Source organism: Parasteatoda tepidariorum, chromosome 6, assembly GCF_982258835.1.
Source record: "Parasteatoda tepidariorum strain Cologne lab strain chromosome 6, Ptep-v5.0, whole genome shotgun sequence".
Taxonomy (NCBI): Eukaryota; Metazoa; Arthropoda; class Arachnida; order Araneae; family Theridiidae; genus Parasteatoda; species Parasteatoda tepidariorum.
This window is the reverse complement of record NC_141760.1, coordinates 3,928,285-3,954,361: the sequence shown is the minus strand read 5'-3', so window position 1 is coordinate 3,954,361 and position 26,077 is coordinate 3,928,285. Positions and strand designations below refer to the sequence as shown.

At 28.8% G+C, this 26,077-nt stretch overlaps 1 protein-coding gene across 2 annotated transcripts in view; it reads left to right on the top strand.

The window, feature by feature from the left end:
- Window positions 1-24,795, top strand: part of LOC107444597 (uncharacterized) — a 33,957-nt gene extending 9,162 nt beyond the window's left edge. Inside the window, exons 3-8 of one of the 2 annotated variants that reach the window (XM_087165327.1) lie at window positions 2,296-2,475; window positions 10,653-10,716; window positions 15,513-15,616; window positions 16,746-16,840; window positions 19,435-19,522; window positions 24,622-24,795. In XM_087165327.1, coding sequence (XP_087021453.1) covers window positions 2,296-2,475; window positions 10,653-10,716; window positions 15,513-15,616; window positions 16,746-16,840; window positions 19,435-19,522; window positions 24,622-24,640 — 550 coding nt within the window. In that variant the 3' untranslated portion in view covers window positions 24,641-24,795. The remainder of the gene's footprint in view (window positions 1-2,295; window positions 2,476-10,652; window positions 10,717-15,512; window positions 15,617-16,745; window positions 16,841-19,434; window positions 19,523-24,621) is intronic. The other variant, XM_087165329.1, reaches the window with a different exon arrangement.
- Window positions 24,796-26,077: the final 1,282 nt, after the last annotated feature.

Below are 26,077 nucleotides of genomic sequence, written 5' to 3'. Positions count from 1 at the left end.
TTATTTTCTGTTTTTACGTGCTATTTTTACTTATTGTGTTCTATTTTATTTGTTGTAATTTTTGTAAAAAAAAAAAGTGTTTTTGAGTGCTCCTCACACTATTGTATTAATTTATTTGGCATTGGCTATATTGATACAATATCAGAAAGCACTCTTTTTTGGGGATTAAAGATTATATCTTTTATTTTCCGTTTTTTAAAAAAAAAAAATTTCATCCTTGTGTTCTTTTTTTTTTGAATCAGTTGTTTGTTATTTTTTTCATTATTATTCCCCCCCCCCTTTTTTTCATTTGTCTATAATTTTCCTTTGTTTTATCTTCATTTTGAACTTATATATATATTTATAATATATAGACTGTTAATTTTAAAACAGATTTAATTAATAACCATATTCATTCCTTCAATTTTATTTTAACAAAATTATAAACAACTTAGAACACTATTTATATTTTATTTTTGATCTTAATATTAACTCTGATTTATTTAAGATGAAAACTAATTATGCTTCACTGTTCAGGAGGGAAGAGTTTGGATGTTATGACTTTTTATACTAGAGTAATTAAGTGAACTTTTAATTAGTAGCCCTTATTAATTTTTATTGTCCAGTGTAATAAACAGTTAAACTTAGTAATTATGGATAAGGGATCTAGCCTATAAAGGGACAACCCCAATGAATGCTGGTAATATGGATGAAGTCTATAAATGACTTTCTCTCCCTGCATTTAGTCTCTGATTTCACCCTATGAAAAAAGGAAAGTCATTAAAATGGTTTATTCCTAGTTGTATGTAATAATGCTAAATGTATGTAAAGTCTAAAAAATATTACTAATATGGATGATATTTGTTTGAATTATTTTACTATTTAAATACTATAATTTATTCATTTTTATAAACTTCTTCTCCTATTATGGGTTTTTGTTACCTACTTGTTTCTGAATATTATTACTCTTAGTGTTGTTTTTAATAAATGGCAGCATAGAAATTTAATTTGCCATTTTTTGCCTATTATTTTATACAGTTAAGCTAAAAGCCCATACTTTATTTTTTTCCTTCTTTACACTTTTTGTTACTAACAAATGAGTTGATCTATTTTTAATACAGTTTTTATATTATTTTACTTTTTGTCTGTAAGTTTGTCATGATAACATTTGTAAGTTTGTAAGTTAGTTCTTTCATTTTAATCTCATTTACAATTACATAATTTTTTCTAGATATTGGTGCATTATGAAAAGTAATTTTTATCTTAGGATAATAATTCTTCATTTTAAAATGTCTCTGTCTTAAAGAAATGTATCCTGAAGACAACCTTTTTGTTTTTATTGTATTTCTATTCTGTCATGTTTCTCTCTCTCTCTAGTATTTTAGTTGAATAAAAAACTTATTTGTATGGGAAGTAGCATTCTGAAATGCAAAATTTTTGGTTCAATAGGATACACAGTGTGATGTAATTTTAAATGTTAAATTTTTTAGACAACTTCCTCCTTTTACATTACCTGTAGTTAAGGTGTCACAAAAATATCACTTTCTTAAACTTGAAGTGAGTACGAAATGCGGGTTTCTCTTAAAACATATATATTTCATAAACACAAACATCAATATAACATAAACTAAATTAAACATTATGGGTCGTCCTGCGACCAAGCTAGCTAGTGAAGAAGTTGAAAAGGTAAGTGGCTGTTCTTCTTCTGAAGGTCAGAATATATATCATTAGGATCACAGAGTTGCTTTTACCTGAAGATCTTAAATCGCCAAGCTGGCGGTAAGACTGGTGAGAGTGGCGAGCACCGCAAACTCTTAATGTTTCAATTATTTCTAATTACTGATTTTCATGCTCTATGTCGAATTAACAAATTAAAAGGGAGATGAAAGGCATTTAAGACATGGTGCTACAAAATAACTTAAAGATACTAAATATAACAAACAGCCATTTAATGTTTTAGACAAAGTCTTGAAGTTCAAAATTTTTATTTTAAATTTTTGATTAATATTTTTTTTAAAATAAATACACTTACTAAACACATATTTCAAAATCAGATATTTAAAAAATATTTATTAAATTGCTTGTGAATTATTGCAGTTATTTAAACTAGATTCCTATCACAAACTTTTTAATTTTTTTTTTATTTAAGTAAAATAATTTCCATTTTTTCCACTTGCATTGGAAGAAACCTTTTTCTTCTGGTGTGGTTTTTTTCATGGTTTTTTCCATTACGTATGAACTATTTTATTGTGTAAAATAAAAAAAAAATAGGTTTTTCAGCTGATTTTATAAAAAATTTTCTTTCACTCACTTAAGGAATATTGTGTCGACCGTGAATCTTGGTTGCAAATTGGATTTGAAAAAGATTGCACTTCATGCTAGAAATGCGGAATACAATCCAAAACGTTTTGCTGCTGTTATCATGAGAATAAGGGAGCCCAGGACAACAGCTCTCATTTTCAGCTCTGGTAAAATGGTGTGCACAGGGGCCAAAAGGTAATTGTATCCTTCTTTCTAGACAATTAATGTTTTAATAGACAGAGTTAGTTACTGTATCAAATGAACTTTGAAAGATAGGGTAAAAACATTTGATGTGTTTGCAATAAAAGCAAGGTGTATTCCAGAATAAAATGTTAATTTTTTTAAAATCACTATCATTAAATTATTGTTAAAGTTTTTAAAACAGCCAAAAAAATCTAAAAGTATGTAAGGCTTTAAGGGAAGAAAAGTAATTTTACAAATAAAAATTATTTAATTAATAAATAATTTTGCATTTTCTTCCAAGCAACATTATATATGAGATTCCTTTAATTTTGGCGGAATTTGCGAGTTCCTAAATTATAGAAGAAAAAATGATCGAAGCATTTATATTATATGTCTAATATATATTTTTTCTTAACATTTATACATTATTTTGCTGTTTTACTTTAGTATCATTTTATTCTCTTCAACACTAGAACGGACCACATTTGTAGCGACCTAGAATGACCATTGTGGTCATTTTGACCCCAATAAGAAAATACGACTAAGTATTTGAGTTTTAACACAACTATCATTAAAAAAAAGTTCAGACAAGTCCTTTGTTTTAACTTTAACATTCTAACGTTTTGCAGTATTTTACTTTTATTTTTAAAAATAATATCCTCAGAAAACAATTATATAACATTTTAAATAGCAGCACTTGATTTGACATAAAAGTACTTCATAAATATTTCTTAACACTGTCCACAAATAAGTTTTAAGCATGCAAATATTTAATTCTTTTAGTTTACGCAGGAAAAACAATGTTTATTACTTGAAGTTTCAAAAAGTTAAAACAACAGGCATGTCATTAGATAATTAGTATGGCATTCATTAAAAAAGGTTGAAATAAGGCTCTTGTAGAGTTTGTTACTTTAAAAACACGAGGAAAATTTACCTTCATTTTAGAAATGAATGTGCAATTTTCTGGGAGCTGTTCGTGTCTTACACAACTGTCTTATTTGATGAATACGCCATAATTGGTGGGATTGAAAACGATTTTTTGTGAGACATTTTTTAGATTTATAGGGAGGTTTTCAAGTTTCCAATTTTGCTAACATTTCCATACATGGTATTCAAGAGGCAGTATCTTTTTTTTTTTTTTTTGGTATATAGTAACTTTTTATTTTTTAGAACTTTTGGTGACAAGTGCGCTTTGTAGCTTTGAAATTATTTGTGATTTAACCATAGCATAGTAACAAGTCGGATTCATTAGTTTCTTAACCTCTTTACCTTTTACTAGTTGCTTAAAATCAATCAAAAGATGTATGGTCTGGAATTCCCAAACCAGACAATCTTGGAAATATGGTCTCAATTATATGATCAGGAGAGCAATCCAAAGTTTTGACCCTTTATTGTTGATTTACGTTTTGCATATTTCACCATATCTCAAACACTTTTGAAGTGAATTGAAAGATTTTCACACTCAATTATAAAATTCATTTCTTCAAAGATAATTCCATGAAAAATGTAACTTTCAGTAAATATTTATAATTTTTTATTATTTTATTTCATAAATGTTGATAAATTAAAGTTGTAATGTATACAAATTTTCACATAATTTTAAAAAATACAAAATTTGAGCAAAATCAGTCAAATAGCTCCTGAGAAACTGAATTTTAAAAATACATCTTTTTTGACTTTTGGTTTCTTAGGAATTATTTGACTGATTACAAAATAGGTGTGAAAACATTTGGTATAATCCCCAGTGTGTAACAGATTAAATTAAAATAGGCTTCCAAATATTGGGAAGTGGTGGGATGCTACAAAGATCATTAACTAAATTTTTATTAATATTATGTTTATCTGTTGCACCCTGAAACTCCTCTGTTTATCTCCCCTTTTTATTTTCTTGTTAAAACTTATTCCTTTGTCCCTATTGGTTAAACTATATTGCAGGTATTTGTTTCTTTGCTATCTTTTCCATTTTTTGGTGTTGAGACACAGTGGAAGATTCTTGCTTAAAAAGCTGAAACTAAACTATGTCCATTTATGTACTTCTATTTGTACTTTATTCTCTTTATTTTTTGCTTCAGTCTACATAGCTCAAAATATACCCTATCCTTTGTGTTGTTAATATGCAAATAAAATCTCATTTTTCCTCTCCTTCTCAAATAAGTTGCGCGAGTTGCGTGATGTAATACAACGACTTCCCGATAGGGGAAATAGATATATATTTGTTGAAGAAGCTGACTAGTTGTTGGTTGATTCAGATGTGTAGCACTGTGTGTGCGAACTATTGTTTCCTCATATTATGTTTTAATAAATACTTTATTTGCCGGCATTAGCCTCTGTGTTATTCAACCAAACAACAGTGGTAGCAGAGCGTGGTTTACGATCATCATGGAAAAGAACTTAGTTTTTGGAATTCCGAAGTTGACTGGAACTAATTATCATCTTTGGGCCATGAAAATGGAAGCGGTTTCGAATCTCAAAAAACTAATGTCGGCATTGACAGAGGAAGCTCCAACTGACCCTGGTAAATTGCAAGTTTGGGAAACTACAAACCAAGATGCCGTATCATACTTGAAATTGTCTCTATCAGACGAACAGGCTTTGCAATATGCAGAAGAAAAGAATGCAAAAGCTTTGTGGACAAGAATTAAAACTACCTACACTGGGCTTGAGGAAGATAGAAAGATTGATGCGGGTGCCGAACTTAAGAGCTTAGAAATGCTGGATTCAGAAGCCGTAAACGATTATATAGCTCGAGCTAAAGGATTATCGACTAAGTGTGCTTTCTTGGGACTGAAAATATCTGACAGAGAATTAGTGTTCTACACGGTCAGAGGTCTAGCTGGAAAATATGAGCGCATAAAACAAGTTTTAAAAACACAACGAGAAAAGTCGATAGAAGAAATACTTGAAGTCTTAAGGGAAGAAGAAAAAGATTTACTACAGAAATCCCGTGGACATAGAAATTTGGAATCCGCATATGCTACTCAGAAGAAGAGTTTACCTAGAAAAATTTGCTACTCCTGTAGACAACCGGGACATATAGCAAGGGATTGTTATTCGAAACATCAAAAAGGGGGAACAGATAGAGACTACAAAACATCGACCAGCAGAGCAAAAGGTCGCCGAAAACCAAATTTTCAAGAGACATTGGTATCCGAAAGTGCTACTCCAGATGATTACGCCTTAGTTTCAGCTGAACAGAAAGGACAAGTGGACGAATGTTGGATCCTGGATAGCGGAGCCACGTCTCATATGTGCAAGGATGAACGCTGGTTCGAATCTATAGATGCTTGCGACAGTAAAATATACCAGGCAGGTAAGACTTTTACATTAGATACTAAAGGAACCGGAACTGTTAAAGCTATTTCACTAAGTAATAATGCAAAAATTATAATTAGTAATGTATTGTATGTACCAGAATTACGTCATAATTTACTGTCAGTTACATGTTTAATGGATTTGGGGTTTAATGTAAAATCACATTCAAACTCAGTCTTAATTATTGCTCCTAGTGGACACGTAGTTTTGAAAGCTTTAAATGTGAATAAAAAATTAGAAGTTAAGCTAAAACCAAATGTTAATAACGAGGTATGTCTTTCTGAGTGTAACAAAGTTAAAAATAACGCTGAAATGAATGTAATTTGGCATAAAAGATTGTGTCATTTAAATGCTGATTATATGCGTAAAATGTGTAAAATGTTAAATTTAAAAATTGATAATGAATTGTCTTGTGAATCATGTGATATTTCTAAGATTACCAGAAAACCTCATTTTAGTATTTTAACTCCTCAAAGTTCAACAACTTTAGAATTAATACATGGTGATTTGTGTGGACCATTCCCAGTTAAGTCCTTAGGTAATTCAAGATATATTTTAATATTAGTAGATGATTTTTCTGGCATGTATTTCACATATTTTCTTAAGAACAAAACAGAAGTATTTGATAAAATTGTAAGTTTTAAGTTGAAATTTGAAAACTTAATAAATAAGAAAATTAAGAAATTCCGTAGTGATAATGGTCTTGAGTTTGTAAACAAAGATCTTGAGTTTTATTTCAGTGAATGCGGAATTACTCATGAAAAATCTGTGCCGTACAACCCAGAAAGTTTGGGTAAAGCTGAACGAGCTAATAGAGTTTTGTTAGATAGAGCTAGAACATTAATCTATGATAGTAAACATCCTTTAAATTTTTGGGCTGAAGCAATAGCCTATGCAACGCATGTTACTAACCTAACTCCTCGAAAAGGTAAAACTGAAGTTCCAAAAGAATTATTTTTTAATAAGAAGTAGAACTATAAATATCTACGCGTTTTTGGATCTACAGTATACTATTACGTTCCTAAAGCTTTAAGACACAAACTTTCTATTCCAGGAAAAAAGGGTATTATGTTGGGATATTCGAATGAAAGACGAGCTTATCGTATTTACGACCCTGAAAGAAATAAAGTAATCGAAGAGCGTTCAGTAAAATTTAATGAGAAATTATTAGGTAGTAGTAATTTGTTTAGTGAGGATAAATCTAATGACATCGATGAATTTTTTAATATCCAAACTAACGTAGAAGACCAAAATACAAGTTTTGAATTTCCACTGGATTTGAAAGATACCCGAGATCTAAGTGAAACTAAAACTCGCGGTCGTCCAGTAGGTTCAACCAAAGAAAAAATTAGGGAATTAAATGAACAACGAATAATTGAAGACGAAAACAGGTTACTAGAGCTAGGTGTACGTCGATCAGATAGAATAAAGGAAAAAAGAAGTTCAAACTTAGTAACTAATATTCCGGGTAATTTTGATGAAGCTAAACGTGATAAAAATTGATTAAGATGGGAAGAAGCCATGAATGAAGAATTAAATTCTATTCACAAACACGATGTTTGGGATCTAGTTGATAAGCCTGAAAATGTAAAAATTGTTAAGAGTAAATGGGTTTTTACGATGAAAGAAAATAAATACAAAACTAAGTTAGTAGCAGCAGGTTTTAATCAAGTAAAAAATCGCGATTATTTAGAGTCTTATTCACCCGTGTTAAGTACCGAATCTTTGCGTTTGTTGTTAGCATTGTTCTATATTTGTAAAGAAACCTGTGACCATTTCGTCTGACAATCAATCTGCAATTGATTGGTTGAATAGTGCAAAATCATCTTCTAGAACGAGACATATAAATTTGAAACTTCATTACGTAAAGGATATAATTGGCAAAATTATTAAAGTAGAGTATGTGCAAACGGACGAAATGATCGCAGATTTCCTAACTAAAGCTGTAACTTTTGACAAGCTCACTTGGACTGTGTCACAAATAAATTTAATTGATTAATTATTAATAAGTTTAAGTTGTATGAGAAATTTAGTATATTTATGTTTTATATTTTGTGGAAAAATGTGTATTTATTCGCAGGGGGAGTGTTGTTAATATGCAAATAAAATCTCATTTTTCCTCTCCTTCTCAAATAAGTTGCGCGAGTTGCGTGATGTAATACAACGACTTCCCAATAGGGGAAATAGATATATATTTGTTGAAGAAGCTGACTAGTTGTTGGTTGATTCAGATGTGTAGCACTGTGTGTGCGAACTATTGTTTCCTCATATTATGTTTTAATAAATACTTTATTTGCCGGCATTAGCCTCTGTGTTATTCAACCAAACAACACTTTGTTAAAAACTTAAAATGCTATTTGCAACAAAAGATTTGTCTTGTTTGCAACTGTTTCCCATTATACTTCTGTAAAATAATAGGCTTACTAAACCAAATAATATAACATGTTGTTTCATTTACTTATTTGCTGAATGCAAATTTAAAATGAGTATAATCTTCATTATCTAGTTTTTCTGCAGATTTTTAGTTGCAGAATATTATTCATTTTAATTTTATGGACTTAATAAAAATATCAATATAAATTTCCAATTTTAATTTTGTATTTATTCAACTATCACTAATTTATTTAAAATAGTTTTCAGAATTAGATTTCTGGATTATTGTCTGGAGTTAGATGTCCTTTTAAGCATTCACCTTTCTTTAGCAAGTATATTTCTCAATCTTCTATTTTCCTTGAATTAAAATTCTGCACAAAGGTAAAGTGTGTCATGCTTAAGCAGTTATTTCAGTTTTGATTTTTAAGAAACTGACAGAATTTCACTCTTCCATTTTCAAAGCCGTAATTTGCGCAATTTTTTTTCTTCCAGACTGCTTTTAATTAGGGGCATCCTCAAGATTCTTCTGTTATTCTGAAATCATTTCTGGAGTGTTGTCAATTGGATGTCCGAGTTAAGGAATTTGAAATTTTTGCCCTAAGAGTACCGACATGTTTACTTTTTTTCTCCCTTCCTCTTTTATTTCTCATTCTTTGTTATCCGTGATATATTGTGACAAATTATGGTTTCATAATTTTGGATAGTACATTAGTTATTACAAACAAAACATTTTTTTATTATTTTCCATCGTCTATTATGTTTATTTGATATCTATTAAAGAAAGGATATTTTTTAATTGAATAAATTCTGATTCCTCAGAGTTGGTATTATTTGCAAACTTTGCCTTATAAGGAAAAACAATTGCTTTTATCAAAAATCTTCTGCTTTTATTTCTTTATAAAATATGAATTATTATTATTACAATTATTTATTACTGAAAGCAGACGATTCTTTTTTAAAATAGATTGCAGCTTTCTCTTTTTACAAGTGATACATCTCTGATTCCACTATGTTTCGATGTTTTTTCCGTTCACAATTCTGTACTCAATAAATTAGTTCTTCTTATTCATGAATGTGTGTTTATGAATTATGTGTTGATGAGAAAAGAATTTTTTTCTCTCTCTTTAAATTTTATAAATATTCTTTTTTTTTTTGTGCATAAAAATTACAGTCTATTATTTATTTGTGTACAAAAAGGAAAAAAGTACCTAAAAAAACTACTTATTGAGAAAAAAAAAATTCAGATTATCTCTTTTGTCTGATATGCCTTTTATTGTATATTTTTAATATTGTGAGACTTATAATCCTCAAAGTACTTAAAGACCGTGGGCGGATTTTTGAAATCAAAAGTTTCGTTTACCAACTTCAGTAACTACCTAAACTTTTTAAAGTCACATTTTTCATTGAACCAAAGTTTTAAAATCATAATGTCTCCCACATTCATAAAAAATGTCCCCTTTACAAAATTCCAATTTCTAAGAAGGGCCCCTTCACAAAATTTAAAAAAAAAGTCTTCTAAAAAACTAGAATTCATAAAAACAGCCCTCTCCCTATTAGAATGCATAATAAAAGCATATTACAAATATTATTTTATCAAATTACTACATTGATTTGAAAAAATTTTGATGCTAAAGCGAAACATCGACTGCTGTGAACGAAACGTTTCTAAAACAAAAACATTTACTTCTCAGGGGTTTAAACTATGGGAAGTGATCTGCATAATTTCTAAGAGTAAGTGATTCGGCTATCTCTATGTAGTTCCTAATTATTAAGCTTACTCTATAGTTATGTGCAGGTGTTTTTAGGTAAACATTAATGAATTTTTGAAATAACTAAATTTCGAAACCAAAAACATTATAAATATGTAGTTATTAGGTTTGGTAAATGAAAGTTGATTTTTAAAGGCTTTCTGAGTTTCGGCTCACCGTCTATTATACTTAATTAATATGTGCTATCAGAGCTATTACACAGTTCAAATTGTTTAGTTTATTTATTTTGAATTGCAAGGAATTTATTATTTTATTTATTCAAAAGAATAAAAACGAGTGAAATTTTTACTTTTCTGTTTGTTACCTTAAATTGTAATTGAAAAAAAAATTCGAAGTTTAAGAAAAAAATTATTAGATATTTTTTATTTAAGCTAAATTTTTGATGAATTTTCAATTTCACAAAATGTTTGATTGATATAAACATTCAGATGTTTTTACTGGATATAATTCTTAATATTAAAAAAAAATGTCTCTCCATAATGAAAGAATTTTAGTGTAAAAAATATTTGAAAACAATTTTGAGTTAAAGAAAAGTTCATATATTGGAATGATTATTTTAAATACATTAATTGCAACGTAAAGTTTCAAAATTACTTACAAATTAAAAAGCAAAGTTTTTAACACGTCTGCAATTTGAGCTTATATTCTGAGATTTGTTCATAAAGTTCAAAAAAAAAAAATCAATGTTATATTTTATCTATTTAATTACATATATATATATATTTTTTTGTATAGTGAAGAGCAGTCTAGATTAGCTGCAAGAAAATATGCAAGGATAGTGCAGAAACTTGGATTTGAGGTAACAGCTCTCTTCATTCTTAGTTCATAAATCCCAGGACTGCCATTGGTGACTAAAATGGCAACTAAATTGACTAATTTAAAGCAATAGCAACTAGGGCGACTATTTTAGTAGGAATGTGAGTAAAAACAACTAATTTGCAATGAGTTGCGTAAAATTGACAACTTTTTCAAGCCAATTAGCGACTTAAAAGAGGAATAGCTTCATAAGCTTCCCTCTTCCCCCACTTTGTTGCCATGCTTTCATTTTATCCAAACTTTATTCTTCCTCACTGTTTGATGTCAAAAGCAAGACAGACATGTTTAACCAATCAGACTAATGGAATTGGAATTCGCACTACGTGAATGCTCGTCCTGCTTCAACAAGCTAATGTAATATCTCTGAGGAATACGTTTTTCCCCCTCTTTTAATTTGAACGAAGTAGCAAAATAAAAATAATTGTCTTTAATTACACAAAATGTGTACTTAATTTTTTTAGAATGATTTAGAGTAGAAAAAAAGGTACATACTGATATTCGTTCTGTCGAATTGTGATCCGTAATTTTTTTGATAAGCATTAAGTTTGGAAATGCATCAGTTATGAAAAATAAACAAAATAAAAACTTAATCGATGAATTAAATTGCAATATTTCTTTTTTTTTTCTCTTTCAAATGTCTAAACTAAGCAGCTGCAAATTAGAGCTGAGAAAGGAAATTCGAGTTTCAAATTCACCTGTTCTGTAGCAGATAAAAATAAAACTCTCTGTTTTTATGCGTAGTGTGACAGAATAAGGGTCCAGCAGTTAATTACAATTTCGGATCAGTTTGTTTTGATGTTCTGTTGGATTTGGAATATTGAAGTATGCAGGGACCGCAGACCTCCTGTTTTCCCTACTTTTTCTATTATTTCAGCATTCTTCCTTCCCCCTGTTATTTCCTATTTTTCTTATTTTTTTTAAATCCTCTCATTTCTGCTATTACTCATGAAGCTGCTGAAAAATTACGAGTAAGAGAGATCATGAAATTGAATTGGTTAAAATTTAAAAACTTGTTCTTGAAAGGAAAACAAATTTAATTGATTTTTATAATAAAAGCCCCAAGGAAATGTTAAAAAAAAATAATAATAAATTTCACATTTTATGCAAGCTTGTGTGTTTTTTCTTCACTTCATTTTCAATCGTAAAATTCTTAATTTTAATTTATTTGTACCTATATAATAATTTTCCTTTCATATTATTGTTTAAAATTATTTAAGTACTTTTAGAATGCAGATTTTGTTTATTATATGCTAAATTTTTATTTTATAGTAAGGTTAAAAAAATCTAAGTATGAAAGTAAGTGTCATTTCAGCTTCATTTTTTATAATGCATGAAATTTTTAGTCCCTAGCTTTTTTTTTTTGTCAGTAATTTTTTTAATTACAACTATTGTTTCTTATATGATATTTGAAGCTTTATGCCTCATAAAGAATAAAACTAAAAATAGATATTTTTCATATGTTCAAAAATTTCTACATCAGTTACTTCAGCATTCCTCTATCTATATATTGTTGGTAAATCCAAAAACAAATGTACATTTTTTATAAAATATGAGTATTTAACTGCATATTATTTTAATTTTATACTGCTACAGCACAAATAATTAAAATTAAGTTAGAGGAGGATATGATGTTGGCAACTATTTTATATATCTTGGTGACTTTTTTTCATATATGATGCAACTAAAGCAACTATTTTTCTTGTTTTCATTCAGTGGCAGCCCTGATAATTTCTATTTTAAGGATCACAAAATTGTGCACAAATCTATATTAATGGATGTTATTTTATAAAAAATATTAATATTTCATATCTAATATTTTTGTGATCTGTGATGAAATGGCCAGTAAGAGATTAATATAAAAATCAAAGAAAATTTATCATTTGTTTCTCAAAACATTTTTTCTTTCATTTAAATCCAACCTGTATTTGTATTCAGGTATTATTTTCATTTTTAAATAATCCTTATGACCCCCCCCCCTTCTCTGATATGTGAACTTTTTAAAGTTTTTCTCTCTTTTTGACCTTGATGCTCCTACTTATATTACAGGGTTCCTGCAGTCCTTAAAATGCCTTTAAAACTGCTTAATTTTTATTTTGGAAAATAAGGACCCTTAAAAGTACTTAATTTTGGTTAAAGGTTTTTAAAAGTCCTTAATTTTTTAGCGTCACTATGGTTGATAGAAACAATTTTTCAGTTCAATTTTTAAAAAAAAATTTTTTTTTGCTCTTTTATCACTTAGAATTAGACCATGCATCTAGGGTAAAACATTTTAGAGAGACAAAAGTTAATGTGTGTGAGGGGTGCAAGTAAGGGGAATAAAGCCTGTCCTTTCATTAATATATTGGTTCTTTCATCAATATATTCTGCCTTTTGCTTAGAATGATACTCTATGAAGAGAGTGGAAAAGGGGGATACTGAACTGCTTTTTTTTTTCAGGGGACGGGGGCAATTTTAAAGTACCTAAGTAGAAGACCCACACTAACCTTCAAAATTGACTGAATTCAAGAAATTCAGTTCTACTGGTAATGCATCTGCTTATAGGAATTGAGTAAAACGCTAAAAAAAGAAGTATCTGAAATTTTTTTTTAACTGGATTCCATAATGAAATCTACTTCCTAAAATCTTGAAGAATTAAATAAATTTGTATAATATTTCAATGTGTAATAAGTAACTAAATTTATGGAAAGCATAATATTTTTTGAAATTCATGATTGTACTGAAAATTAAACAGATTTGTAAGAAACAGGGTTTGAAAAATCCCTGCCCACCTAGGTTTTTCAAAAAAAAAACCTGGGGTTTTTGGGTTTTGATGAGAACCTATTTTTTTTTTTTTCAACAGTTCTTTAAATTTTTTTCCTGAGTACTAAATAAGAAAGCATGATTGGCTTCTAACAAGAGAGTTACATATTTGGTAACTATTTATAATTTGTTATGTTGCAATGTAAAAGTTTTTTTTTAAGTTTTAGATTGTTACGCTGTTATTTTTAATTCTTAATGAAAAGCAGATTGTTACAGAAAAATTTTAATCTACTCAATTAAAAGATCTTTAGATTTTAATAATCATTTCATTCAGTTAACATTGCAACTTAATATACTGTTTTTAATTTTTATTCAATTTTTGGTTACCTTAAAATTAGTTCATGTTTTTCACCAGACTGTTTAGTCGCATTATCTAAAGTTAATTCCTAATAACAGGTTTGACTGGAAATAATTTTGTTTAAGTTCATCATAAAAGTTGTATAACTCATTTGCTGGTCTAGTAGCGAAATGTAAAAACTTGTTGAAATAATTTTTTCAATGTTTTTGCCAAAATTCTTTATTTACTCTTTCTTCTTTAATATACATGAAAAAATTGCAAATCTTAATTTCTGCACTTAATTTTACGATTTAATTTCAATGACATCAATAAAAATGGAATACAGATTAGTTTCATACGTTAACTTTTACAGTATGAACAATGTTAACTTTTTGCAATCTGAAAATGTTTTTTAAAAAAATTTGAACCGGGTTTTCAAAAATTGCCTGGTACTTCTTTAGCGAGCCCTGTTAATTAATATAAATATATCAGTGCTTACATTATAATAAAATTGTTTATTACTTTTTTTTTATTTATTGATTTTTTTTAGGAAGGTAAATAATTTGCACTGTCACTGGAGGCATTCGATGATAAACAATCATACTATTTTTAAAGTCCTTAATTTTTCAAAAGAACTCTTAATTTTTTCAAAGAAAGTGTTTAATTTTGCTTTGTTGAAAGAGTGGGAACCCTGTATTAGTAATAAGCTAATTAATTTATAAGAAATGCATGTTTTCATTTTAGTATTATAACCTGTTTTTATGACTTTATATTAATTCAATACACATACATTACAAAGTCTCATAACTTGAAACTTCTATTTTTAGGTACTTTTGAACACAAAACTAAACTTTTTCCTAAAAAAATGTTTTTTTTTTTTAAATTTCTGGTTTGTATTAAGAATAGTTTTTTAAGGTTTGTAATATGTAGAAATTTTTCTTCTTACATTCTCTTGCTGCATTTTATTATGAAACATTTATGCTGCTTTAATGAGCACATTGAAAGAATTGTTGGGGGAAAAAAAAAACTAAAGTAGCTAAAGAAAATCAAGCTTCGAGGGAGAGGAATAAACTATGGAGGGTAATGAATCTGAATATTATTATTGTTTGAAAGAAACACCTTCAAAATGGCTTTGTCTTGGTTTAAATTGTGAATGTTTTCTTTAAAAAAAAATCTTACTGAACTCCATTTCTTGTCTCATATTATTTCTTCATTTTATTAAATAAGATTTATTTTCCCTTCTAATCAATTTACCAGAAAGTGTAGTGGGTTTTTTTTTAAGAGAAATTTTTTTTAATTCATTAAGAAAGAAATTCAATTTATCCTCTGCTTGCTTTTTCTTTCTTTTTTTTATTATTTTATTAGTGAAAATTTATTTTACCATACTAAATATTCTTTTGTTAATTAAATATCATTTAACTAATAAGAATATGTCATTTTGAAAATATTGACATTAAATATCTCTTATATATTGTTATTTTATTAAATAATATATTTTTTGATCTTTGTTAATCTTCAAGACCTGTCATCCAGAATTTTTTTTTTTTTTTTTTACTTGAGGATTCTGCAAAATGGACATTCCACTGCATATTGAAAAAGTGGTTCAAGATATAAAATTTTCTTTCGTTGTTATTCCATTATTTTATTATTATTATTTTTTTCAATGTTTCACCTGAAATGTTATTTGTTATATTTCTTTTTAGGCAAAATTTTTAGACTTCAAGATCCAAAACATGGTGGGTAGTTGTGATGTAAAGTTTCCAATAAGGCTGGAAGGATTAGTTCTTACTCACAGTCAATTTTCAAGGTTATTTTCACTTTAAATTTTTCTATCTTTTGAAAAAAAATGCATAAATAGTAAACCACAATCTAATTCACTATTTTCTAATTTAACTTTATGTAATGTATGTGTTGAGTACAGTGCTCAAAAAATTAAACAAAGCACCCAGAATTACTTTTGATCTTATTATTGGATTGTCACATGTTAGAATTCAATCTTAACGATACATAGCGATGACCTCAAATAATCTGATTTGCACAAACGATATTTTAATTTACAAAATCAACCGCAAAAACATATCTCTGATAGTGAGTTCAAGAGAGTGGTCCAAAGTTTGGTTCCTTTAATTCTAATATTACATATTGGGTATTTTGCCATATCTCCAGAACTTTTCAAGCGATTTGAAGAAAAAAAATTGTGCACAATTATAAGATGTGGTTATCTACGAACTATTTTTTTTCATTATTTTATTTATTTGTAGTAAAAACAGATTTGAATTGTAAGGTATTTAAATTTTTACATTATTTTAAAGAGAGTAATTATGTATGGCAAAATACAAAATTTGTTCATAATCGATTTAATAATTCTTCAAAAATCCAATATTAACTATACAATTTTTTAAAATTTGATTTGTCAGAAACTATTTGATCAAATTTTGTAACATTACACTCTTTAAAATGATGTAAAATTTTAATGTTTGCGTTTCATAAGGAGGAAAACCACCCACGGTAAAACCTCACTGCAAGAAAACTCTAACCTATGATCCATCTAGGATATTTTTAGTCATCACTGTGGTCAGTGCAAGCTGGGTGTGGAATTCATATCAACCAGCCATCGCTGGGATCTGAATACGGTTCACTTTGCCACCATTGACTAAAGCTCATACAGGAATGGGGCGAAGGCAGATTTTGGATGTTCAGGTTAGATCTGAATAATTTCTAAAAAAAAAAAAAAAAAAAACATTCAGCTTTATCTTAATTATTTATACGTTAAATTATACTTTGGAACTAATCTGTGCCTGAATTTGTAACTCATTGGTTTTTAGTACCAGTTGCGAAACTTTTTAGAAATGCATTTTAGTTCATATGTTTAGGATGTTGTTTCATATAGTAAGAGAAAAAAATGTGAATTTGCATTCTTTTTTTTCTTCTTTCAGTTATGAACCTGAACTTTTTCCTGGTCTCATCTATAGAATGGTAAAGCCAAGAATTGTTCTTCTAATTTTTGTTTCTGGGAAGGTTGTGCTAACAGGTATCTTCATTTTGATTTAAATTTTTCTCTTTAAAGTATAATCTATGTGTTCTTTTCACTCACTGGAAGAGATATAGTAAATTACTTTTGCTGCTTAAAAAAAATTTTTAAATTGTAAAAAAATTCAACTCAGCTAAATTATTAAATCTAAAAATGTTATCATTAAAATCAATTTCTCCAAAAGAGTAGCTTTCGTGTGATTAGTAAGTATTTTTATTAAATTAGTAATTTTAGAGGATTAAGAAGCTTTGTTTTCCACAAAAGAAATTGTTACACAGAAGAGAAAACTTATGTGTGAACTCATCAAAATCTTAAAATGTGCCACTATCATCAGTATTGCCAAAAAAAAATAGCTGTTAATTTCACTTTTCTATTAATTTTTGTAATAATATTTTTTCTATTAATAACAATAACTTTGTAAATTACCATCATAATTGATGATTCTCCAAAACCTAACAACATTATGTTCAAACAAAATATCCCAAGTTTGACTTAGGCTAGAAAGTTTTTATTTTTTATATTTTTAAGATTTAATTTTTACCATGCATTTTCGCATATAAAAAAGACTATTCATTCGCAATTTTTTAAATAAAAAAATTTGAAAATGACCAAAATGTCAGTCTCCTAGCCTGTCCCTAACTTTTTCTTAGACTTATTTAGATTTATTTAAAATTTTTATGCCACCATTTCTGTAATTAATTAAAGTATATTAATAAGCTATGACTACTCAAAGGTGTAAACTAATATTTTTGGAAACTGTTAAATCATTTAACTCACCAAGTTGTGTTGTTTAAAAGTTTCTGTCACTCTTCAGGTGCAAAAATTTTTTCTATAATCGAAACTTTTTAGTTTCTGTAAAGTTTTAATGGTTTATTCTTTGCCACCGTTGGTTTCATAACATTCTTTGAAGATCAGATTCATCTTATCATAGTTTTAAAGTTCTAAACTGATGTTATGTTATAGTTTCTGCTGTCACTTTTCTGAATAACATTTCTGTTATATGTGAAAACATTGACTTTTTTTTAAAAGAATGAACTTGTTTTCATGTTTAATGACGTGATGATTCTAGTAAAAGAACGTTCTGAAGCCTAAATTTATTTTAAAAACTTTGCAGCAGGAATAATATAAAAAAAATATCATATTCTTAGCTTGTAAAAATGTCACTCTGTTTGCATTTTCTGATCCAGAAGATTAACTAATTAGCCAACATTGTTAAAGTGAGTTCCCTTCATTTTTCTCTCATTAAGCGTTTTATAGAAAGTTAGTATGAATTTTTCTGGATTTTCTTAAGGCACTTTTAAGAATTTGTGATTTGAAAATTTCAAGTTTTTGGAGAGTCACCCTAATGCAAATTATATTATAACAGATAAATTATGCAAAGTTGTTACTAGATACTAGAATTTTTGCTTGAATCTTTAACCATAAAGCTTTAATCAACTTTTTGTAGGTTAAAATGACTCACGTTTCTAATAAAGTAAAATTTATTTATTAACTATATAGAATTTAAATGTTTTATTCCATCATTTCACAGTATGATTGAGTATCACAATGGAGGAGGAGTTGTTCCCAAAACAGTCTAAGAAATCTCATCCAAATGCTCAGTACCAAGCAAAACTCTTTTATTTTAGAGTTGAAAGTTGATTTGATTAGAATTGATTTTTCCCAAGCAGCACCGTTTATTGCCAATATTATAGTCATAGCCATAGTAGCAGATTATTACCGCAGTTGCAGATTTTTTTTTAAAAAAAATAAACAAACAAAACAAGGCAAACAAACAAATGGGAGAAAATTGCTGAGAGACTCCCTATTAAAACATCTCTTAACTTATTTAGAATAAAAATTAAAAAGCCGAATTGAGAGAACATAGCAAGGAATTAAAAAAATTTTCTCCTGTTAGTTGATTACAGAGTTAACTGTGTAGGGATTTGTTCCATTTTTTAAGTATCATTGTTTAAAGTTCAACTTAAAGAAACATAAAGTTTTTATGCATAATTTTTAAGGACCTTTTATTTGCAACATATATGTTAGATTCAGCTTTTTGAATCTATCTAACTGGTTGCAATCATTTTAGGTTTTTTGAAGTTAGTATTGCACATTCACTTTGCATTCTGCTACCAGAGTCATAGCTATTGATTTCTTAAATTCAGAATTCATGAAAGCGGTGTCATTATTGCCCTCTTTACATGCACTGATTTATTACTCACTGATTGTTTTTTGTAAATTTTATTTTTCTTGAGCAGTTGAAAAAAAAGCCAATAATTTTAATAAAAATTTTAGGAGTATTTTTACTTCAGATGAAATTTTTAGGGGGGGGGGAATTTTGTGAATTATGCATCATCTAAATGCATCTTGCAAAATTTGATTATCCTGCTGTTTCAGTATTATTTATTCTAATGAGACCATATATTTGGTTTTTATAGATTGCTCAATAAACTTTTTTTTGTGATAATTTTTTGAAAATAAAACATTGGAAAAATAACACTGATTCTTAACTTCAGAAAATATAAAATTCTGAAGTAGAAAGCAGAATAGCTTACTCTATAGAATTCTACTTAATCCTTATTTCCACAAACAAATTAAATCTTCACTTTTAGTACGTCTCAAGAGATCTTGCACCTTCTTCAACTCAAGAATGTATTCTAGCACAATAGTCCGATGGTGTGCACTCTTTATTTTTTCAAGGTGAATTTATATTTGGACATAGTAATGCATATATTTAATATTTTGAAAATTTAATTTAACATTTAAAATTATTATTAATTTTCTGTTAAATATGTAATCAATTTAGTAATTATTTATTACAATTTCTATGCTCTGTAGATTTTTATGCATTTATTATTTAGTAAATAAAGTCCCTGTGTATCATTGCATTTTATTGGACAATGCTTTGTAATATGGAGATATTGCTGCTCATAGTCAATCGTCAAGGTACTCATCAGTTATGATTGATTTGTTCTTTGAATTTATATTCAAAATGTTAGATTCACTCAAGCTTGGGCAATTGTTACTGTACTTTGAATAAAAGGTTTCAACTTTATTCCAAAAATTCTCACCTGACTCAATCGATTTCAAAATAATATTATTCTGATGATTTCTATTTCTGAACCTGATCATTCATCATGGTTGAACTGCAGCTAGCAGATGTAAAAAAATATGACGGAGGAAATTTATTTGAACCATCGTAAAGAAATTTACAAACATTATCCGAATGCGTAGCATTTTCAAAAAGGGCTTAAAGATACTTGTTTTTGATTTTCATTTTTTCATAATCCTTAAAGGTGCCTTTTTTAATTGGGTCCTTAATTTTTTTCTTCTTCCAAAAATAAGATTCTTCTTAATCATGTCGAATTACACAATAAGTGGGATATTCAATTGGTTCCATTCAACATTCTTGCTATTCATTCAACCGCAATCTACTTTGGCCTACTGTCGTTGTTTGCATGGTACAGAAGAGCAAATCATTTTATATGTTGTATATATTACTCGTGGGTCCTCATGCACGTTAACTGATTCAGTGGGTAGGATTCTTGTGCATACAACTTGCTATATTTTCATTTCAGGCTTTATTTCTTGCCCTTTGAAGTCAAACTGAAAATCTCTGAAATATTTTCTGGTCATGGGAATTCATTTTTCAATATCTTCGCCACCATGTCTTCATCACAAGCAAGTATGCAGCATACTCGCACTGCTCCGATCAGTTCTATATTACTTAAATGTGACTTGGGATCATTCACTAATAAAGTATCAGGGGTCTGTAGGGGCCAAATTTACTACCGTTTAGCTGTACCTTCACAAATTCAACTTTAGGAAAAACGGCTTTTCCTTAAAATTTTATTTTTTTATCCCGTAGGAAACGATAAATCCATATTTTTGTGTTGATTTTTTAATATAATTTTTAATTTTCACAAATTATGTCTAAATTTTCACAAAATAGGTGCCTCTCAGAAAAACCTAGACAGACCCCTCAGTATTTTCCTTCGGGTCCGGAACAATGAACAATTGCAGATCTTCATCACTTCGAGCACTTTGTGTTCCGTTTACTTGATTTAATGAAGATAAGAACTGAGATTTTTTAATTATGGGAATTTGTTTCTGATATATTTATATAAAATATTTCACTATTTTTGGATTTTTTTTCTAGTCTCATTTTACTAGATTGATTAATAAAATTTTTAGTACTCTGGGGTAATTTTTTAAAAAAAGATTCAATGAATTTTCGAGGCAAGATTTAAAAAAAAGTATGAATTGAAGGAATTATTATTGCTTTAATGTTTAACAGATGTTGTTGGAAATCTGAACTGATTCAGCTATATCATTTCAAAATACAGTGAAACCCCGATTTTGCGTTTTCGGTCGGACCAGCGATAAAAAACGCTCGAAGCGGAATAACGTAAAATCGGGATTAAGAAAAATCTATGCATATTTTTAAAAATTTACACCTACCAGTTAAATTAATGGAAAAAATAAGTAATCTTTACTTCTTTTTTGTTTTTAGCTACAATTACATCTACAGCTCGTTCAATACTAACAATTTTTTGCAAACTTGCTTCTTGATTTACATTTGCAAGTAAAAATTTTCACTTATTCAAAAATTCAAAGAAATCACTTATTCAAGGGATTTCTGAAGTAATGAGATCTGTGTCACAGTCGATGTATGCATCATCCACTTCCGGATGATCCTCAACTTCAGACACGCTACCTTCTTCCTCTTCCAAAACAACAGCGCCCTCCTCCTCCGATATTGAAAATCCTGCTTTATTGAATCCATTGATAATACACTTTTGGTTGACACTGTTCCAAGCTGAAGATATCAAGCTAAGAGCCTCAAGAACATTAATTTTTGCCTTAGAAGCATCCTGAAAGTCACCAGAATCAAGAAACATAAGAGATTTTCTAACCAGTTGCTTCCGGTAACTCTCTTTAAATGATCGGATAATTCCTAAATCCAGTGGTTGAAGTTTGCTGGTATAGTTGGCTGGAAAAAACTCTATTCGCACGTTTTTCAATTTAAGGTTTAAATGAGCACTGCATTGGTCTAGGAATAAAATTATGTTGCGCTTTTGAAAACGCATTTTCTTATCCAGTTTTCAAAGAAAATTTTCAAATAATGCTTGCGTCATCCATGCTTTTTTGTTTGAAGCGTAATCGGTAGGAAAACTCTTGATATTTTTGAAACACTGTGGTTTCTCTGCTCTACCGATCACAAGAGGCATTAACTTTTGGCTTCCATGAGCATTTGCACAGAGTAAAACAGTCAAGCGAATTTTTGAAAGCTTTCCTCCATGGCAATTTTCACCTTTGATTGTCAATGTCTTGTTTGGCAATAGGTTGAAAAACAATCTCGTCTCGTCGGCATTAAATATGTCACTTGGATTATAGCCCTTTAATAAATTTGGCAGAGTTTCTTCTTTCCACTGTTGCATAGTTGTCATATCCACACTATTGAATTCGCCACAGATAGATTTGAAGCATAAATTGTTCCTCTTTTTTAATCGAGCGATTCAGCCATTTGATGCACTGAAGCCCTGGAGTTTAAGCCTTTCAGAAATTTCAAGCGTCTTTTCTCTCAGGATGGATCCATTTATAGAAATCTTTGCTGCTCTGGCTTCCTTGAACCAGTTCATTAAAAAAATTTCTAACTCATCATACGGAGATGTTTTAAGGGTTTTTCTCTTCTTGGTATATTTTCCGAGTTTTTCAGCGTTTAGTTCTACTGAAGCTTCTTGCTTTAAAATCGTTTGCAAAGTTGAATAACCGATACCCAACGATTTACCAAGATCAACATTAGTGCCATGAAATTCTTTAGCTTTTTCGACGATTTCAGCCTTTTCGGCCGGAGAAAAGCATTTTCGTTTCGACATCTTCTTTCAAGAAAAGAACATAATGACTGAGGTTTCGAAAATGAGAAAAAATGCTATAGCTTTCAAACTGAAACAAAACCGACTGAAAATCTCATTTGACATGCTAGCACAGAAAAATTAGTGAAACCATTTTTCATGGGGGAGAATTGAAGAAATGGCCACATCTCTCTACTCAAAGTGACTTATCTTTGTATCGCAAATAAACAGCGTCAGTAAGACGTCTGGAGTACATATGAAACTCGATCATTATTGACAGTTGTCTCTCTAATACCCCCTCTTTCTCTTTTGTTGAGAGGGAGAGGGGGAGAATAGAAGGCGTAGATGTCATACTTCCATCACCTGTGGTTTTGGGGTTCCAGTGAATTGCATCTTCCCCCACCCTTCCGATAGTGACAGAGTGGAAACTTCACCCTCCTCCCCTATTGACAAATGGACAAAACGGAACAGAAAGAATGCAAGAATTGCTCCATACAGCTGAAAAATAAGTTTCTCTTGTTCAAAAAACTAGAAAAAAGTTTGTGTGAGAATTGTAGAATAAAAAAATTATTTTGATCTGTTTGTAGAAAAACGCGTCAAGCGGGGTTTTCATAAAAGGGATAACTCAAAATCCTGGATTTTTTAACATTATTGGTATTGGCAATTTTCACGGATCAGCAGAAAATGACGTAAGAAGTGGGATAACATATGAAACGGACAACGTAAAATCAGGGTTCCACTGTAATATTATTTATCTCTGTATCATTTAATTTAGAAAATAATTGGAATTAAAAATTGAGTGTTCAGATTTTTTAAGTGTGGTGAAAATAGGGACCATAAGGTAATTTAGGAATAAAATTAATCTTTTTGTATAATTTAGTGATATAATTATTAATATAAATGAGAGAATGAGCAACAATATTTTAAATGGCATGTAAAATGTTTTTGGTGGCTTATAAAATCAAGAATAGAGTTTTCTGCCAGAGACTAGTTAATTTATCATGACTCCGTAAGTTTCGTAAAATCTGAAAAAGTTTTGACATTTTGTTAATTTTATGTATGCATAAATGAAGAACTTCTGTCTAAAGGAAAATAATATTTTTCTTAGTGTGCATATCCTAATTAAGATTTTCTTTTCCTTTGAAATGCTTAGAAAAACTTCTCTTTTTTTTAAATTTTTGCTATGTACCTAAATTTCTAACAAAATGCATACACGAGACTGTGACTTTCCAACATGGATACACTATATCTTATTCTCAATAATGAAAAGGTTATCAATGTTTCCCCATCTTTTTGCTGAAATGGCTGTGATTAAGGGGACTTGACCCACAATCTTTTGAGACTTAAAAGAAATACTAAAATTAAGAAGTTTGTATTTTGGAAATTAAGTCAAAATTTGTTCAGTTTCTGAATTGCATCAGCTCCTGATTTCTACCCGGACAAAATAATCTGTTTGTCCCTTTTTTGACTCATGAGGAAAAAAGTATTTGTCTGCTCGGGGAAGTTCTCCTTTCAAAAAAGCTTTATAATCCTCTAGCTTGATTTGGTTTATTTTTGATAAATTCAGTCAACAGATAGTGTAGGTACCCTGCTTTTAACAGGCAAGTTGACTCAGGCCATACACTCTCGTCATAAATGAATGGGTCAGTATTTATATTCTGTGAAATAAACTTTTTATTTTCATCATAATATGAATTTCTTTTTAAGTTCTTAATTCCTTTATTTGGAAGGAAAGCATGTTGAAATTGGTAAAATAATAAGGTAAAGGATTTTTCAGATGAATACAGTTGTTAATTCAATTCATTTGTAAATTGTGTTTAATATATCCTGATAGTTCTGAAATTGCTGCTGAATGCATGGAATTTATTATTTTCTAGAATGTTATAAATCTTTGAGAGATAAAGTGCATAATGCATTTTAATAAAATGACCACTTTCCTTGCAGGTGCAAAAGTTCGTGCTGAAATTTATGAGGCCTTTGAAAACATCTATCCTATATTAAAAGGGTTCAAAAAACAATGACTTTCACATCTAAAGTGATCCCTTATATTGTACATAATAAATCCTATTTGTAAATAGTTTCATTTTTTATGCATAAAATCTCTTGTATCATTTGTAATTTCATGTTTCTTGTATAATGTTTAAATTTATTCTCATTTCACTTTTTTCCCCTTCTTAGATTATCTTTGCCTTTTATTTTCTTCTTTCATATTATGAAAACAAGTGATAATTAACATTGATGGAATCAAATTTTAGTTTCAAACTGATAGCAATGTTATATGATATTCTCTAGGAAGCATTCTTTACTAGATTAGAAACTGTAATCTAACTTTAAAATTATTAATATATAACAGGGATGCACAACCTTTTTCCAGCAGTGAGCCATGAAAACTACAACATTGGAGGTCACAATTAATATTATGCTGTAATTATAAAAATGAAAGAAATATTTCTATTTTGTTTAAAAGTAATATGCATGAGTTACTGTTACAAATGTACAACTCATCTTTTGTTTCTGTGGAGATAATATAATGATTAATGATGTTTATGAATTTAAATTTTGCCTATAAATTTACAGTAATTTTAAGCAAATTGTAATAAATTTATAGGCTCATAACAAGAAAAGTAACTGATATTTACATTTATCCTAAAAGTTAACTTTTTTTCTATTCAAATATCAATATTTGTTACTAATACAGTATCATATTCATGTCGACTATTGCTAGAATTTTGAAATTAGTTACAATATAGTCTTAGCTTTAAGTTTATTTGTGCAAATCCTTAAGTAATTAAATTTCACTGAAAATTCTGAACCCTTTGTATAAATAGAACTTTCATTACAAAATGGTCACATTCAGAAAGGCTCTAACTTTCTATTACAGAACATGGCTGAGAAAAATTTCTGTTAATATTTTATTAACATTTTCGACAGTTAAAGAACCAAGTTAAAAGGCTTTAAGGGCCACTTTTGGTCAATAGGTCATTGATTGTGCATCTGTTTTATTAAATAACTGAAAGGTGTTAAGAGGCAAAACTAAACAGGAAGAAAAAAAGAGAAAATGTGAAAACATTAGAATAGCCGCTAATATAAAGGCATTTATAACTGTTTGTGTGTGTGTGTGTGTATATATATATATATATATATATATATATATATATATATATATATACAGCAAAATAAATATTAAAAAAAACGCGAAGAAAATTAAGAAATAATGCGGATTTAATGCCTTTTTTTTGCGGATATAATCGTGTGGGCTTATGAAAAGATTATATCTTTTATTTTCCGGATTTTTAAAAATTTTTTTATCCTTTCCCCCCCCCCCCAGTTTTATTTTTTTTTATTATTATTTTTCTTCCCCCCCCCTTTTTTTTCATATGTCTGTAATTTTCCTTTGTTT